This window comes from Mustela putorius, unplaced genomic scaffold (assembly GCF_011764305.1).
Source record: "Mustela putorius furo isolate JIRA1106 unplaced genomic scaffold, ASM1176430v1.1 tig00000275_pilon_pilon_pilon, whole genome shotgun sequence".
NCBI lineage: Eukaryota > Metazoa > Chordata > Mammalia > Carnivora > Mustelidae > Mustela > Mustela putorius.
This window is the reverse complement of record NW_025421341.1, coordinates 12,092,157-12,109,843: the sequence shown is the minus strand read 5'-3', so window position 1 is coordinate 12,109,843 and position 17,687 is coordinate 12,092,157. Positions and strand designations below refer to the sequence as shown.

Here is a 17,687-nt window from a genome sequence, read left to right as displayed (position 1 = left end):
GAGTCATGCCTGGCAACCTATTTGAGTGAGACGCTGTTTTTCAGGTGTTGAGCCCAACAATCAAAGAAGAAAAATTCCTGTCTTGGTTGCAGTCTGAGCCTCCCATCCTCCTGAGGCTCCCAACCTGCTACCGGTTATCTGCTACAGAAATGGTCACTCACCCTGCCCGGTGTAGAATCTGCAGGAACTTTCCAATCACAGGACTGAGGTACAGTCACTCATCAATATTTCACACAGTCATGCTCCAACGGGGTCTAGGGGTGGAGCTACATCCCTCCAGATTCTTCCGTGGTCCTCACACATCTGAAACTCAGCTGTTAGTTCGGGGTCAATAATTTTCTGCATGGGGCATCTTGGTTAACAATAAATTATATTTTATCTTCTACAGCTAATAGAATATTAAATTCTTCCATTGGCACGTGGTCTGATCAATAAACGTTTTTATTCCTCTAAGAGAAAAATATTTTTTCTTCTGTTACCAAAAAAAAAAAAAAAAAAAAAAAAAAAAAAAACCCACTTCCAAATACTTTGGAATCATGCATAAGAATTATAGTACTAATAATAGTTTATTAAGTGTTAAGTTGAGTGGTTCACATGGATCATATCATTTAAGGACTTGCTAAAACCTCTATAAAAGGTGATATTACTATCCCCAGTTTGCCGAGAAGCTAAATAACTTGCACATGGTGGCAAGTAATTACTGGCAGACTGAATCCCCAGGCACCGCTTTGCAATCATGATGCCATGCTGCCTCCCAGTGTAGACAACTGGGAACAGGGTCTCAGGAACCAAAGGAAAAATCAGGTTTGCAGGGAGGGGCACAGCTTACACCAGATCCTCACTCTGCTTAGAGGAAAGGGCGGACTGGGAAGCTAGGGGAGATCTTTCCATATCTTTGAAGACAGTCAAACCCTCCCTTAGGAAAAGGGTGTTGTTGGTCTCTCATAAATAAAACAGTAAGGAAGTGAAATTAACGTCAGATAGACTTGGGGAGGAAAGAAGGAAACTAGCAGGTCAACACCAGGCCCAGGGATGCCATTATCCTGGTGAATGAATCCCGGCAGGAGCTGAAGGTCTAGTAGGACTGACTCGCTGGGACTGCTGGGTTGCTAAAAACAAGTCAAAGAACGGGGTGTCCAGAAGGGGCAGGAGTGAGGACTTGGAGACTCTGTTCTTCTCATCTTATACTTTCAGATCTTAACTAACCCAGATGGTAAACATGCCCCCCGTGGGTATAAAATCCATCTGCTGGATCCGCTAGGAAGCTGGAAGATTCTAGCTTTGCCGAGAAAACGAAGAGGGTTTGCAGAGAATTCTGAGGACATGGTGACATTTCACTCAGGAAAACCTCTCTGCAAATAACTATCCTTTAAGCAATAAAACATAAATGGAAAGGACCTTTGGAAACTGAGCAAACCGAACCAAAGAAATCTCCACACCACAATGAAAGATAAACTCTCTTTATATTGGACCGTGGAGGAACGTGAATAGGATTTATCATGTTATATGCACGTTGCGATCATTTAACCAACAAACAAACACTAATTGAGTATTTACTGCAAGCACTGCCCTGGACCAGGTACAGGATTCACTTTGCAATTATATAAAATACAACTTTTACACTGAAATATTTTTTCAAAAGTATTATGTGTAACATAAAGCAGATATTATTGCTCCTATTTTTTTTAAGATTTTTATTTATTTATTTGACAGACAGAGATCACAAGTAGGCAGAGAGGCAGCCAGAGAGAGTGGAGGAAACAGGCTCCCTGCTAAACAGAGACCCCTATGCGGGGCTCGATCTGAGGACCCTGGGATCATGACCTGAGCTGAAGGCAGACGATTTAACCTACTGAGCCACCCAGGCACCCCTATTGCTCCTATTTTATAAAGGAGTCTCAAAGAGCTTGAATGACAAAGGTCATGCCAAGGCAGAGGGCAAGAAGTGCAATTTTTTAAAGTTCAGTTCAGTTCCCTTTCTATTGAGAATGAAATTCACTTCTTCTTAGAAATGCCTCTGCAAACCATCCTTCGTCCTAGACATCCAAGTCAATGTAAAGTTCTCGTACATGCAGACACCTGGATACCTGCACAAGGCCATTAACCTCTCTGGACCTCAGTTTCTTTAAGTAAAATAAGTAAAATAAGGAGGGCTGGGCCCATTGGAGTGCTAGGCTTCTTTTAGCTGTAACCTTCTGCGTCTATTAGAAATTATTGGAATTTATGACAGTCCTAACCTTAAACTCTTGTTTTTGGCTCTCCCAAACTCCAGCGATAACCTCAAGGCTTTATGTTTTAGTGAGATTAATAAAGTCATTTTAGAGCCGAAGTGTTTGCAGACCTGGAGGTAACAGGAAGAAGGCAAAGGCTTAACCTTCTAAAATAAGAAAAAGTGCAAAGACCAGAGATCGGTGCTAAGCCAGTGTTATATTTTAGCTGGACACATCCCATTTATGCTAAGTTGAGATGTAAGTTGAGATGACATTGGGAAAAAAAAAAAAAACCAACTTGATTTTTCCTGGTAAAGACATCAACAGACCAATCTCATTATTCATACCATACCTTTCCTTGTATACCTGTGGGTAGTTTCTGAGCATAAAGGAATTAATGCAAGGTTGGGGTCAGTGTATTGTCCCAGACAAGTCAAGGGCAGCCAAGAAGGCAGAGTTTACTAGTCCCATTTTCCTTGTGCATAAGCTAAGTCACTCCCTTAACTTCATTCAACTAATGGTCATTGAAAAGTCTGCAGCATTAACTAGGTATCCTCTGAACAGCCGAGCTGACGTTCCCACTTCATGGTCACTAGGAATGGTGGTGTGTGCCTCTGCCTCAAGCCTCTGGCACTGGTGGCCCATGCTAGTTGCTAAAATAGCTATTTCTCCATTCGGGTAGTATCCCTGGGCTCAAAGCCTACTTCTACCGCGGACCAAGAAGTTGTGTAACTTGGTGTCCGTCGCTTAAAATCTGATTGATTCAGTTTCTTCATCTGGAAAAACGATAATCATAAGAACACCTTCCCTTAAAGAGCTTTCATGGTGATGACCCATGGTCAACACATGTATACTGCCTGCCCTTCAGTAAGTGTTCCAAAACATTACCTCCTATTCTAGCCGCTGGACACTATACCTTACCATGGAACTAGGTGTTGGGGTACAGCCTTGAACAAGGGCAGCTGACGGTTGGCTGCACAGACCTTACATTCTCTTGTTCTGCCATCCAGCCTCAGGGGCATTCCAAGTTTGGATTCCTCTGTTCTTTAGAATAATCCAAATGTCTGAAATTCAGGTCCGACAGGTGTGCGGTGCCCCAAACCTCCTTCGTGGCTCCAGCCCCCTTCCCTCACTCTTTCTCCTTGTGATTTCCTCCTCCCGGGTCTCCAGCCCAAAGGCGCTCTTCCTCCATGAAAACGTCTCACCCACCCCCAGGTGTCTCTGCCTCTCTCCGTCCTATAGCACTTGCCTTCCAATGCCTCACACGTGGCGTATAATCACATATTGCTTAACTTTGCCAGTTAGTACTGCAAGCTTCCCTAACCTCTTTCTGCAGCAAGACATGAAATTTGAAGAGCACAGAGGTGTGGTATCACCCTATTTTCCCTGAGTGTTATGAGACACCCCTCCTTCCCACCGTGTCTCAAGATACTCTCCCCCCCGCCCCCGTTACCACCGGAGACTTAAGGATGCCACTGTTCGTATGGGAAGGACTTCAGGGTTGATGTGTTAAGAAACTTGGATGCAGGGGTCTCTCCCCGACCCTCTCCCCCACACACTGGCTAGAGGAACTAGCCCCTCCTCCACCCCGTTTCTTTCCTACAGCTGGACTTCTAGAAAATCGCACATTTTATTTCAGATTCTTTGTCCACAATTTTATCTTCCCCAGTACCATGCAGGAAATGCAGGTCCAGTGTTATCAGATGTTGACAATTTTCAAAAGGAGTCAAAGGTCAGAATATACTGAAACATCTCCTGGTTTATTTTATTTTTTAAGTGGGCAACTAAATTCAAAATATATGAATGCGTTGTGCAGCCACAGAAGAGGTGGCCCCAGACTTAGGGGTCTATCCCAAGATTTGTGGCACACAGTACCCTGCGTAGGCAACGTGCTTGGCATATTCACGGGGGGCATGAATCAGACTTCCAGACTGTAGTCTGCTAGGCGAAACTATGTTAATATAATGCCATATTATAAAAAAAGTACCACCAAAAGATTAATTCTTTGAGTAAATAAACATGTTAGAGTCACTTAACATCCCTACAAAGTTTGGGGGAAGTTTTGCACTTCCTTGATAGCGTAGATGTGTCCTGTATGTTTTGGGGTGCTCATTGTACACCTGATCTGCTCACGGGCTGGTTGTGACATTATCCGCGCTTCCACTGTTATTGGCAGATACCGCTGTCTGAAGTGTCTCAACTTTGACCTCTGCCAAGCGTGCTTCTTTGCTGGGCTTCACAGAGGATCTCCCCAGAAGGTCCATCCTGTGATGGAGGTCTGCGTCCAGGTAACCTCTAACCCACTGCACACCAATGATTTATGAATCCAGTCAGGGCTGCCAGCTACAGCAACTAAAGGACTTTCTCTGTTCCTTTCATTCGCGATAATATTCAAGGAAGTAACAAGGAAGAAACAAACTTTACTGAAAATACCTCTCAATATCCATATGCTTTCTCTACATCATAGATTCTAATAGAACCTTTGGGGACATGAAAAGGCCAAACAGAGTTCAATCTCACGGGACTGGTCCCACAATATATGGCAGAAAATATCTGAGGAATAAAAGGGGAGAAACATTGGAAGTGAGTACGGGTTCAAAGAAAAGGCTTGGTTTGGTAAAAATGAGAAAATCAGATTTCCAATTATTACTATCTTTTGGGGAAACTTTTCTCTTTTCACATGTCTCTTCCCGAAATTCCAGTATTTTTTCTTTAGGAAAAATGAAAGGGAAAAATTACTATCTGCATTTGGATGGAAGGAATAGAAAACTAAGACTTCATAGTTGCCTTTTAAATGTTCTTTAAGAAAATTCTAAATACTCAGCAAGAGAATTTAGACCTTTTGAAGAAAAAAGAGAAATGGCAAAGTCAATTTTAAATGAAGAGCATTTTCATTTTCCCCAAAGAACACTTTCTTCTCTTCACTAAGTTCCCATTACTCAGTTTCTCTGTACAGAGGTATCACCCTCAAACAGGGCAGTAGTGAAGGGTGTTGGTTAGCTATCCCTACCAAAGACAAATTCACCTCCTTTTCTTGAACATGAATGGTCCGCTAAAGTCAAGTGCTTGGAGGTATTAAAGAGTTCCCAGTGGGCATTGTTTTGCGGAACGTGGATAACCCAGATGCTCAAGTTCATTGGCCCATCAGCTCCCTTTTCCTAAAACTCAGGGGAGGAATCGGACTTATCGATGTTAGACTGACACCGTGTGGTCATTTTGTTACTACACTTCAGATTTCCAGGGCTGAAAATTTTTCGTAAGATACCTCATTCCTTTGTTCTTTTGACAAAGGTTCTTAACGTGGGGTTGACGGGTGGACCTCAGAGGGTCTGTGAATCCACTGAAATTTTATACAGAATTATATGTATAGCATTTTTCTGGAGATAACTCCACCAGTGATCATGCAGTTCTGAAGAGAATCCACACCCCAACTATTGGCAGCCCTGGATTTAGCCCTGCTCCGTACCCCTTCTTGCTTTAGAATTCCACGTTCCTGGATCACTTTCAGGAAGAGGGGTTAATTGTAAGCGAGTGGTATTTAATTTGGAAACTTACACTCTGTGGACAAGCAGAGAGAGTGGCAAGATATGCAGGTAGTACGGAAGGAAGATGATTTTTCTGAGGACATAAAAGTGAGTGAAGTAGTTCCAAAAATTTTCATGGTGGCCAGTTTGCCCAAATGAGGAAAAAAGACCCAGGTACTCTGATAGGACTCTCCTTTTTACGGGTGGCCGTTCCGGCAGATGTCGCCAAAGGAGAATACGAAATGCCTGGTCAGGACCCTCAGAAGCAACCTGCTCCGAGGACGCAGTAGGAGAAAAGAAACTTCGAGAAGGCGGTGGCTGCTGGACCAGGCGACTCCAGGGAAGCTGGCTAATGACACACAGGCCGGGTGAGTGTCTGTGAGTGACCGTCCTGCAGAGTGGCAGCCCTGAGGCCTGGTTTCCTAATGCTGGTCAGAAAGAAGGCAGGAGGCTGGGCTGGCTGGGGGCTGAAGATGCACTTCCCCTCCAGAAATGATCCTTAATTTTCAAACAGAACAAAAGGCAAAAAATACTTCTAAATGGCCCATCCCATCTTTTAGAATTATTCCAACTAAAGCATCAAACACGGAAGACACTTAATATTAAAGTATTTGAATGACTGCTTTATATCCCTGGGTTGTTTGTTTTTTGTTTTTATATCTTTAGTTTCTATTGGTTTGCTTTTGAAAGCCTAACTTAGAATGAATACTGAATTTTTATTAAAAAGGGAAAGGAAAGACACTCAGAATCCTATCACTCACAGACGAATGCTAGTCACGTGTTAGTATTACCAAAACAGGAATTATGCAGTAGATACAATATTACATTCTTCTTTTCTTTTCCGTATGGACAGTATTTCCCATGTCATTAGTTTCCAAAGTATTATTTTTAATCACCTCGCTCTCATCCTTATAAGGAAGTATCATAACATACAAGGAACCCCTTATATCATTGGACATTTTGGTTATTTTTAGAATTTGCCCCCTGAAACTCTGTAGTCAACATCCCTATTCATGCATCTTCCTATAGTTTTAATATTTTACTAAGATAAATTTACTCCAGTAAAACCATTGGATCAAAAGTTGTTAACTCTGTTAACTCTCAAAATTCAGAACACCAAATTGTGCTCCAGAGGGTTAAGCCAAAACATACCCAACATGACTGGTGAATGAGGTCACCCATCACTTACCAAAAGATTGCCAGCCTAAAGAGGACTTTAAAAAGTCTTTGTGATAAGGCCACTTGGCTGGCTCCGTAGGTAGAGCATACAACTCTTGATCTTGTGGATTGTGAGGTCAAGCCCCACCCTGGGTGCAGAGATTACTTAAAATTAAATCTTTTTTTTTTTTTTACAAAAGTCTTTGTGATGTTAATTTTAGAAGTAACCACTTCTTCAAAATTAAAAATTGTAGAAAATAAAGCAAAAAGATAATGTTTCTGTGGGCTTATGATCATCAAACATCGGGGAGGAAAAAAACCCCAGAAATATTAATTCACTACCATTTTATCTAGTGAGAGTAGAACAGATAGATTTAAATCAGAATGGTATTCATTTACTAATTCCTTTTATAATTCCTAATCTCTTCTCAGACACCCACCAGCATATTTCTGTCTCAATCCCAGACCTAATTTTTAGGGTCCTTTTGTCACTTTCCAATCTAAACAAGTTTTTATAGCTCTTTAAGGAAAAAGTATATGTTGACATTCCAATTAGATGCCATTTATTATACCCATATCACATTTACTTAGCAGGTTGTTATCAATATATCTTCAAAGTTAGGGAATTTATCATTTGATGTGTATCTTTAATATAGTACAAGGAATTTAAAAATAAGAACAAAGATATCAGGCACCAATTCATCTGTCTTCTTCAAGGCAGGTTTCATCTTTCCCTAGCATAGAAACAATACAATGTGTCGATTAGTCATCTGGATTTATTGAATACTTGAGATCTTGTCTAAATTCCTACATTCTCATACTTAGAACACAAAGATTCAGACTCTTAATTTGATTTCTTTTGGCCACTGAAGCCAGACTGATGTTTTGGAAGTAAAAATATGATGCATCCCTCATGTGCCCGCCTCCCCCAAACTCCTAGCCTCAAATTCCTCCATTCTCCTCCCATTGTTTTAAAGCTAAAAACTAGAAGTCATAATGGCTTAGAAAAGTTCTGCATATCCCCCCCCCCAAACCTCTCCAGTTTCATCTCCCCAGCCCCACATTATCTGTGCTCCAGGCCTCATTCCTTCCCCTGCCCCACAAGACTAAGCCAGATCGGCCCCTCTAATGACGTAAACCCTTACCTCAAGGAAGTATCCCAAGCCCACCAACCTGCATGGCTTGAGCCTCCCTCCTAAAGACCTAGAGGGGGAACACCTGGGAGGCTCAGTTGTTTAAGCTTCCGACACGTGGTTTTGACTCAGGTCATGATCTCAGGGTCATGGGACAGAGGCCTGAGTTAGGCTCCAGACTGGGCATGGGGATTGTTTAAGATTCTCTCTCTTCCTCTCTTTTTGCCGCCTCCCCCACTTTGCACACATGTACATGCTCTCTCTCTCTCTCTCAAAAATAATAGAAATAATAATAATTATTATTATAGTAATAAAGACCCGTAGAGGTCTTTGTTCAAATGCTATCTCATCCTTAAGTCCATCCGTGACTACTTAACCTTTCAGCCCCTGTCCCCCTCTGGCACTCACAATCCTCTCCCTTGCTTTATTTTTCTTCAGAGCATTTCATCAGTACCTTACACCCTATATATTTTACTTTTATTTTTTGTTTGTTTGGTATCATGTAAGCTCAGGGGCAGGGCTGGAGAAATTTTTATTGTTTCCAGATATATTTCCAGAATCTATAACTAATGTCTAAATTTGACAAATGCTCAATAAATGTTTATTGAATGATGGGTCAATGGCCTGAATAATACAATGAAGGATGTGTGGTGAAGAGATTGATGGGGGTAATAAGGTAGGACATGAACTCTTATAGAATGGAGCATGGGAACGTGAAACAAGAGTGATTACAAAGTGTTGAAATTCGATTGAGCTTTGTCCTCATTCAGATGTGTAGCCTTCGGGAAGTGGCTTCATGTTTTTGTGACTCAGTGAATTCACCTGATAGTAGAGATGACCTGTCCTACTCCCAGAGTGGCATCAGTAGAGATAAGAGGAGGAAAGGGAAATTCAATCGCTATGCAAAGCTAAAGGGTTTTAGAATGTCAGTGTGTTCTACTCTGTCCACCTGAGTACAACAGTGTTCCCCAAAGTAAAATTCTTATGTAATAATTTTCAGCCTCACCTAGATATTAATGAGTTCAGAAATTCTGATTAGTGTCTTATTTAGGAGAAAGGAATGTGGGACATTATTATTTAACAATGTGGTAAGAAGCAAAACACATCCTTAATATCTATTAAGTTGACACATTACTACTGTCCATCTTCTAAGAGATTTGTGATTTTGCCAAGTGATGATACTAAATTCATTCATTGATTTAGCAAATATCCTGCAAGGTAATAAACCTCCTTTTCATGTGGTTTCACTTACTTTACATATAATAGTTTACACTGAGAACACTTTCATTTGCAAAAAACATAACTGAAAGTTAGGTGCCAAATATCAACACTGTTATTAAATAGTTTTGGAAGTTCTTGCAAATATAATAAAAAAGAAAATTAAAACAGTGAAACAGACAAAATTACTTTCATTTGCAGGTAATATGATTTTAAGTTCCCAAGAAAGCTCAGGTAGCTCTAGTAAAAATAACTAGAATAAATAGGCTTGGAGTAGTGGGAAATAAAATGCATACACACAGATTAGTAGGTCTTCATTATGATAGTCATATGATATGACTACTTCATTATGATAGTAGTCGTCAGCTAGAGATTTTATTAAAATCCCCTTTACAGTACCTGTAAAAATTATTTTAAAGAGAAACTTAGGGGAAAAAAGCTTAGCAAAAAGGATACAAAAACCACCTTTTAAAAAACTATAATATTTCAGAATACAGCAAATAAGACCTGAATGAAAGGAGAAACATATCAAATTCCTGGAAGAGAAGACTCTGGCATAAGAATTGTACATGCTCCAAAAATTAATACAATTGATTCTCATTATTCACAGATTCTGTATTTATGAATGCACTTACTCATGAAAATTTATGTATAACCCTAAAATCAATACTTGTGATGTTTCCCTGGTCATCTGCAGACAGGCACAGAGTGGCAAAATATTTGAACTGTTGATGCACCCCTGAGGTCGAACTGAGAATCATTCTGTCTTCTTGTTTCAGATCTCATATCATAAACACATCCTTTTCACATTTTTGTGCTTTTTAATGGTGATTTCATTAGTGCAAATTGCCCCCAAACACCGTGCTGAAATGTTGTCTGCTCTTCACAAGCACAGAAAGGTTATGAAGCACCTTAAGAAGAAAATATGTATCTTAAACAACCTTCATTCAAGCATGAGCTATAGTGCTGTTGACCATAGGTTCTATGTGAAATGAATTGTCAGTATGTATTAAATAAGGTGTCCATATACAAGACATGTATAAAACAAAGTTATATGTTGCTTGGATGACAAAAATAATCTAACCAGAGACTAGCAAGAACCTAACCTTTTATTTCCCCTTGAAGCAGTGGGTCAATTTTCCCTAATATTGTTAACAGTGACTGTGTAGAGTATAATGGCCATCAGTAATGAGAATCAACTGTATTTAAACTAAGTGCATTTCCAAATAGAATCACGATGTTTTTTAAATAGGAAAAAATTATTTTGAAGACATTTTTGGAATAATAAATTAAACAAGAATATTTAAAATTATGAAACTGAAGACTAATGGGAAAGGATGTTCTTCAACCGATGTTAAAATTTACTATAAACAACCAAGACCAAATAGCATTATATAAAAAAAGAATGGGGGGCACCTGAGTGGCTCAGTTGGTTAAGCATATGGCTTTTGATTACAGTTCAGTTCATGATCTTGGGGTCATGGGATCGAGCCCTCTGTCTGGCTCTGGTCTGAGCATGGATCCTGCTTGATATTCTCCCTCTTCCTCTCTCTCTGCCCCTCCATGCTTGCTCTCTCTCTCTAAGAAAATGGAATAGACATATAGATCTGAGGACAAGAATACAAAATTTAATGATTGATATAAGCCTAAATGGAAACCCAACATATGATAAATGTGGTGTTTTCATTCACACACACACACACAAAAGCATAATTGGCTATCCATCTGGGAGTGTGCTTGGCAGGTCCAAAGAACAGCAAGGAAGCCAGTGTGGCAGAGTGCAGAAAGTGGAGATGCTGAGAATAGTCTAGAGGGAAGGCAGGGTGGAGGCAAGGGTAGAAGCAAGGTCACGTAACTTTCTAAATGTTCTTCTAGTGTTTCATTTTTTAATGTTGAGTTTGAATTTCAATCCATTTGGAATTTATTTCAGCAAGGGTCTGGCTTTGCTTTCTTTCAGATGCATAGCCAATTAGGCTAACATTTCCCCAGTTAATTAAAATGCCAATTTTCTCACATATCAGATTTCCTTATATACTTGGATCAATTAAGATAACTTATATTCTCATCCTCAGATCTATGGGTCAATTCTTGTATCTTGTATCTACTCTAATCTATTGTATAGTATAGTATTCCATAGTAGGTAGAAGGAGAAAGCAGCTGTGATCTGACATGGCGAGGCTGTAGGTAGAGCAGATTTGGGAGGAACGATAAGAAGTTCTGTTTGGGCTATGTTAAGATTGAGATATCTCAGACATCACATGGAAATGTTGAATAGGCCATTCCCCATTCATGGCTGGAATTTGGAGGAAAGCCTCCCAGAGGTACAAATTTGGGAGTTGTTGGCATGATGGCTCTTCAAGCTGTGAGATTGTATGAGATCACCAAGGAGAGTATAGACAGGAAAGAGGAGAATAGAAGATTGAGCCCTACAACAGTCCACACTACACACCTGGAGAGCAGAAGATGAGCCATTAGGGGAGACAAAAAAGATGAAAGATCCAGGAGAAAACCAAGGAAATGAGGAATCGTGGAAGGCAGGTATATAAAGTGTTTTAAGGAGGAGGGCGTGGTCTACTCTGTCAAATGCTGTGCGAGGGCAAGTAAGAATTGGCCTTTGGCTATCATTGATGACCTCCAAAAGAGCAGGGTAGGACGGTGGTCGTAGAAAAAAATCAGACTAGAGATGGTTTAGGAGAGAATGGGAGCTGAGGAATTGAAGATACCGAATCCAGTTCTTTCCAGGATTTGTTACAGTAGAGGGAACAAAGGGATAGTGTAGGTAGGGTACCTGACTTGAAGAGAATGTTTTGTTATGATGGGAAAAGTAACAGCATGTTTGAATACTGAAGGGGATGATCCTATAGGAATGAAAGTACCACTAAATACTAAATAAGGACACACATAACAGCACTGGAGGGGTGGAGTAATAAACCAGAAAGAACCTAAGAGTCTACCGGTAGAAAAATGGTGGAACACCCGTGATACAGGCAGACGACAGAATATAATGAATCCACTTAAATGAACAAATTTAAGCACCCATCTATGACAGTAGAGAGCATTCATCATCCTCCATTAACAAAAAGTGTAAGTGGCAGAACAGTATGCATGAAATGTCATTTTTGTTCCAAAAACAAATTCAGTATATATATTTGCTGTTTGGATGAGTACAGAAAACAGTATGGAACAACCCAAAGGAATCAAAATGATCTCACATAGGGTAGAAAGAGAATGTGTCACTCAAAGATATGTGACAAGGAAGTCCAGGGTTATCCCCAAATGCCCCACGGCTTATCTGCATAATTAAGTGTACCACACAATAATCACTTCTCTCCCTGTGAGCCCATCACGTTCTGTAGAAATAAAGTCACATCATGTCAATAACAATCGTATGTTCATCTGTTCATTAAATATGAAATCTCTGTGAGCGAGGAGTTCTCTGCTTTTGTTTTCCATCTTTTATCTTCAATAACTCAAGATGATGAGATGCTTTAAAATCATTTTTGGGAGCGCCTGGATGGCTCAGTGGGTTGAGCCTCTGCCTTTGGCTTGGGTCATGATCTCAGGGTCCTGGGATCGAGCCCCGCATCGGGCTCTCTGCTCCACAGGGAGCCTGCTTCTGCCTCTCTCTCTGCCTGCCTGCCTGCTTGTGATCTCTCTCTCTCTCTCTCTATCTCTTTGTCAAATAAATAAATAAAATCTTTTAAAAAAATAAATAAATAATAAAATCATTTTTGAAAAAAGGAATGAAACTAAGTGGAACTACATAAAATGGAATATGTCTGCCCTTAAACTGACTGCTCTATTCTATGTTCTTTCCAGTATGACACAATAATTATGCACACATCTGTGCTCAAAACCCCTAGTATCTGACCTGAACAGGATGACCTTGGGGGATTTTATGCAGTCATTCCTTAATTTCTTTGCATTCTTATTCCTAGATCATCAAGAAGCAGGGCAGTAAATAGAATCCCCATTTCCATTATTGGCCGATTGCTGTCTATCACCTAAGTAGTTGGATGGGAAAAGGCGGGGGGGGGGAGTTATGCTACTTTAATGCTATTTTGAATATCAGAGTTAATATCTGATTTAACATTTTCTAAAAAGGCTTTCCTCATGTCATGCCTGATAATTATCATTACAATGTCTTATAAAACTCTGCTTTATAACAGGATCTTGGTTCCGTACAGTAGCTCTGAAGTACCAATACATGAAAGATGGACTAGACCAGTGGAAACTGTAGCCACAGAGGCTTCCAGACAAGTATCTCCAATGATATTTCGGGCTCAGCAAACCGACAACAGCAACCCACATCCTCAGGTGAGTCCAAAAGGTAAAGGAACCAATGCACAAACAATCTGGACCACGTTGTAAGGATGCCGTGAGATTCAGTGTGGTGTATGGAATATTTTCAAGATGTTAACATGATCAAAGAAAATATTGTTTAAAATAATTTTTTATCTCCAATCATAAGGCATTACATATTTATTACAGAAAATTTGGAAAAGCCAACAAAGAACAAAATTAAAATTACAAACCATGATATAACCACTATTTCAATATTTTTATTAAGGTTTTTCTTTTAATTCCAGTATAGTTAAAATACAGAGTTATATTAGTTTCAGGTGTTGAATCACAATATAGTGATTCAACAATTCTGTACATTACTCAGTGCCCATTGTGACAAGTGTACTCTTTACTAATATTAATATTTTAATGTTAATATGTTAATATTTTAGTGTGCTTCTTTCCCTGCAAATACTTCTGATATAGTTTATATCATACTGCAGAATGTATTATTGATATATTTCTATATCAGTGTTTTTGAACATTTCCCATTGCCATTACAAATTTTCTGACACATTGCTTTGCAGGTTTCATTTAAATGGATATAACATTATTTAACCCCTCTTCTTTTGTTGGATATTTGAATTACTTCCAATTTTTGCTAAAACTTGAAATTATACTATTGAAATCCTTGTACATTATTCTTTGTGCATGATTTCCCAGATAGTTCAGTAGGGTTTATTTCTTTAAGTGGGATAACTAGGATGAGAAGTGGGAATATTTTTAGACTCTTAATACTTACTGAAAAATTATTGTTTAGAAAGGATATACCAAACTGTGCACCCAGTGAATTCAAATAACTATTTCTCTTGATCCTTGTTACTCTTACTTGTAACTTGTTACTATCATCAAATTTTGAACTTTGGTACTTTTATGAGCAGAATATGTTTTATTTGCCTTAATGTCCATTTCTTCTTCACTTAGAAGGTGACTGTATTTGCTCTTCTGTCACTGTTCTCTGCCCAGTTTTACCGATGCGTCAGCTTGTTTGATTAATGTATTTGAGCTTTTAAAACTCTAGCTGTGGGAAACCTTTCTTTATGGTTGTTTCCTTTTAGTCTAATTTATAATGTGACTTGCTATATATAGACATTTTTAATTCCTATGAAAACATTATTAACCTTTTCTGACTTCTCACACAATTTTATGCTTGGAAAATTTTTCTGCATTAAAAAAATCAAATGAGCCTTCAGCTGTATTGCTGTGACATGGATTGATTTGGGGGTGGGGGTGGTATTAACGTGGCTTGATTTTTTTTTTTTTTTTGGACATTTAAGGTTTAAATCTACCTGGCTTTTATTGTGGATGGCACGTTAGAAGGTGAGGATATTCCCCTACTCCTGCTTTTTTACTGAAATAGCCCATTCTTCAGGCAACCCCCAGTGAAATCAGGGCTTGAACATACGGTCTAGTCCTTCCCTGAGTTCCCCAGGCAGAAACAAGAACTGAGGTGATGTTTAATCGGTGTGGCTGGGGTAGGATGATGGCTAGGAGGGGCTAGGGCTCCCTCTTCTGGTGTCTTGCTGACATGATTGCTATTTTGATTTTTTAAATTGTTAGCTATTATTAAACAATTATTCTTCTAGAAGGACTTTAAAATCATTTCTAAGATGCCAGGTTAATCTTACGAGTATTTTGGTTTGATTTGCATTATACCTGTATTTTGAGGTGCAAACATCTGTCAGTAATGGCTGTATGTGGCTTACTTCTCAGTCTAGGTTTCTCACTGAGGGCACCTGGCTCTTTTATGCTTATTGTTCTTATTTTTAATAAAGACCTTTCCCTTATTTTGAATAAAGAAAAAGTACCTTTTTCTTAATTATTAATGATGGTATACTGGAAAGTTATGGATTTTTAAATGGTTTTCTTATAAAGAGAAACCTTTCTGAACTCTCTTAATTTCAAATACTGGTCTAGTTTGACTCTCTTGCTTCTAACTAAACAATCATGCAGTGTGTGGGGCGGGGGGAGGGATATTTTGGTCTCTTTCTCTCCAATATTTAAACCTCTCATATCAACTGCATGTCTTCATTCCCGAGAGAATCCAGATCTTTCAGAACAATACTGAATAATGCAAGAGATGACGGGCAGCTTCTTTTCCTTTAAATGGGAGGAGATTTAATGAGGGCACTTCTCTTATGCTTCTCCATTAAATATGATGGTGTTAGTTGCTGGGTTGAAACTCCTTTTAATTTTATGGAAGTCCTTTTTCTATTTTACTTTTTTTGTTTTTTGTTTTGTCTTGTTTTGTGGAAATAGGCAATCAGAAGTGATTTTGAATTTATTTATTTTAAGTCTCCTTTTTAGCCTCAATTGAAATGATCTCATGCTTTTGCCTGTTGGGAGCATTGCACCAGTAGTCCCTGAGAGTAAACGTTCCTGGCATTGCTGAAACCAACACCTATATTTGTTCAGAGTGGATCCTTTTTAAATATGACTTAAATTTGCTTTGCTTATTTCTCATTTAGAATCGCAACATTTATGAGTCAGAATATTCTCTTTCTGTCACTCAACACTGTCTTTGTTAGTTTTGCGCATTTTCAGCAGCTACTCCTTTTTTCATCTTCTCTTGTGTCTGAAGCAATTTATCTAAGGTAAGAATTATTTTATTTTTTAAAAAGATTTGTTTATTTATTTGAAAGAGACAGTGTAAGCAAGGGCAGAGAGAGAGAGAGAGAGAGGGAATCCACGAGCCGACTCACCAGTGAGTGCAGAGTCCAATGTGGGGCTCGATCCCATGACCCTGGAATCATGACTGCAGCTGAAATGAAGAGCTGCACAACCATCCGAGCCACCCAGGAGCCCAAGAACTATTTGTATCTTAACAACTGACAGAATTGGGGGCACATAGGTGGCTCAGTCGTTCAGTGTCTGCCTTGGGCTCAGATCATCATCCCAGGATCATGGGATCAAGCCCCACATATGTGCCCTGTTCAGCGGGAAGCCTGTTTCCCCTCTTCCGCTCTCCCTGCTCGTATTCCCTCTCTTACTGTCTCTCTGTGTCAAATAAATAAATAAAATCTTTTTTAAAAATTGACAGAATTTAGGAGTAAAACCCTAGGACACTGGAGCCTTTATAATATTAAGGTAATTTTTTCTCTTTCTTCAAAATTGATCGTCTGTTAATGCTTTCTTCAGTTAACTTTGGTAATTTCATCTTCTTAAGAAAATTACTTACTTCCACAAGATTTTCAAATTAGCTAAAGTATTTTAAACTATTTTATTTTTCAAATCTTCACATTTGTATCAGAAGGATCAAATCAGTATCTATTAGGAAAACCTATATTCTCAAAATACATAACTCCTGGTCAGTCTTTGGCCTATTTCACATAATCAATTGCATAGTTTTTCATGAAGAGTAGCATGTATAAGGTTAATCTGATGTTGGCAAGCATGAAGTTCATTGTAAAAAAGTACTTCAGCTAAAAACCATGAATTAATGGCTATGGTGGTCCACACAATTAAATATAATTTGTATTGTTGTCTGGGCATGTTTTAGAAGACTCAATATTAACACCCTTAAGAAGACATAAAACCCACCCTCATCTACATGTAACTGAGCAACATGAACTTTCTCTTACCTGTTGCTCTCCAAAGTGGTCAGTTCTCACTCCCACAGTACAAGTCCCCTTTGCAGCCAGTCACCTGGACTGTCCACTTAGCGGACCAAGCTCAGCTATGAGGGGACTGTGGCTAAGTCTACCTCCTACAGGTAAGCTGCACTCGGCTCTGATGTCTTTACATTACACCAGTGTCCATAGATTCGAAGTCTCTGCCCCCAAACGTGCCCATATAACTTACAGATAAAGATTCCTTCTCCCCTTAAGGGTCTTATGGCAACTCGCTATCACACAATGTGATGCTATTCAAAAGTGGGGTTGGGGGGGGCGGGGGAGGAAAACCAGTACGTCCACAAATAAGGAAACTGTCAGGAAATTTGGAAGAGAAGACGTAAGGGAAAGAACAAACTTAACAAAAAAAAAAAAAAAAATTCCAATGAAATTTTTCCATCACAGGAATTAGAGATGACATGTGGGCTGTGTGTGCGTGCGCGCGTGCGTGCGTGCGTGCGTGTGTATGTGTGTTCTTAGGTCTGCAAA

At 39.4% G+C, this 17,687-nt stretch overlaps 1 protein-coding gene across 1 annotated transcript in view; it reads left to right on the top strand.

The window, feature by feature from the left end:
• DYTN (dystrotelin) overlaps positions 1-17,687 on the top strand; it is a 46,831-nt gene that overhangs the window by 14,559 nt on the left and 14,585 nt on the right. Inside the window, exons 7-9 of the mRNA XM_004764234.3 lie at positions 45-208; positions 4,387-4,498; positions 5,954-6,102. Of these exons, the coding sequence (XP_004764291.2) occupies positions 45-208; positions 4,387-4,498; positions 5,954-6,102 (425 nt within the window). The remainder of the gene's footprint in view (positions 1-44; positions 209-4,386; positions 4,499-5,953; positions 6,103-17,687) is intronic.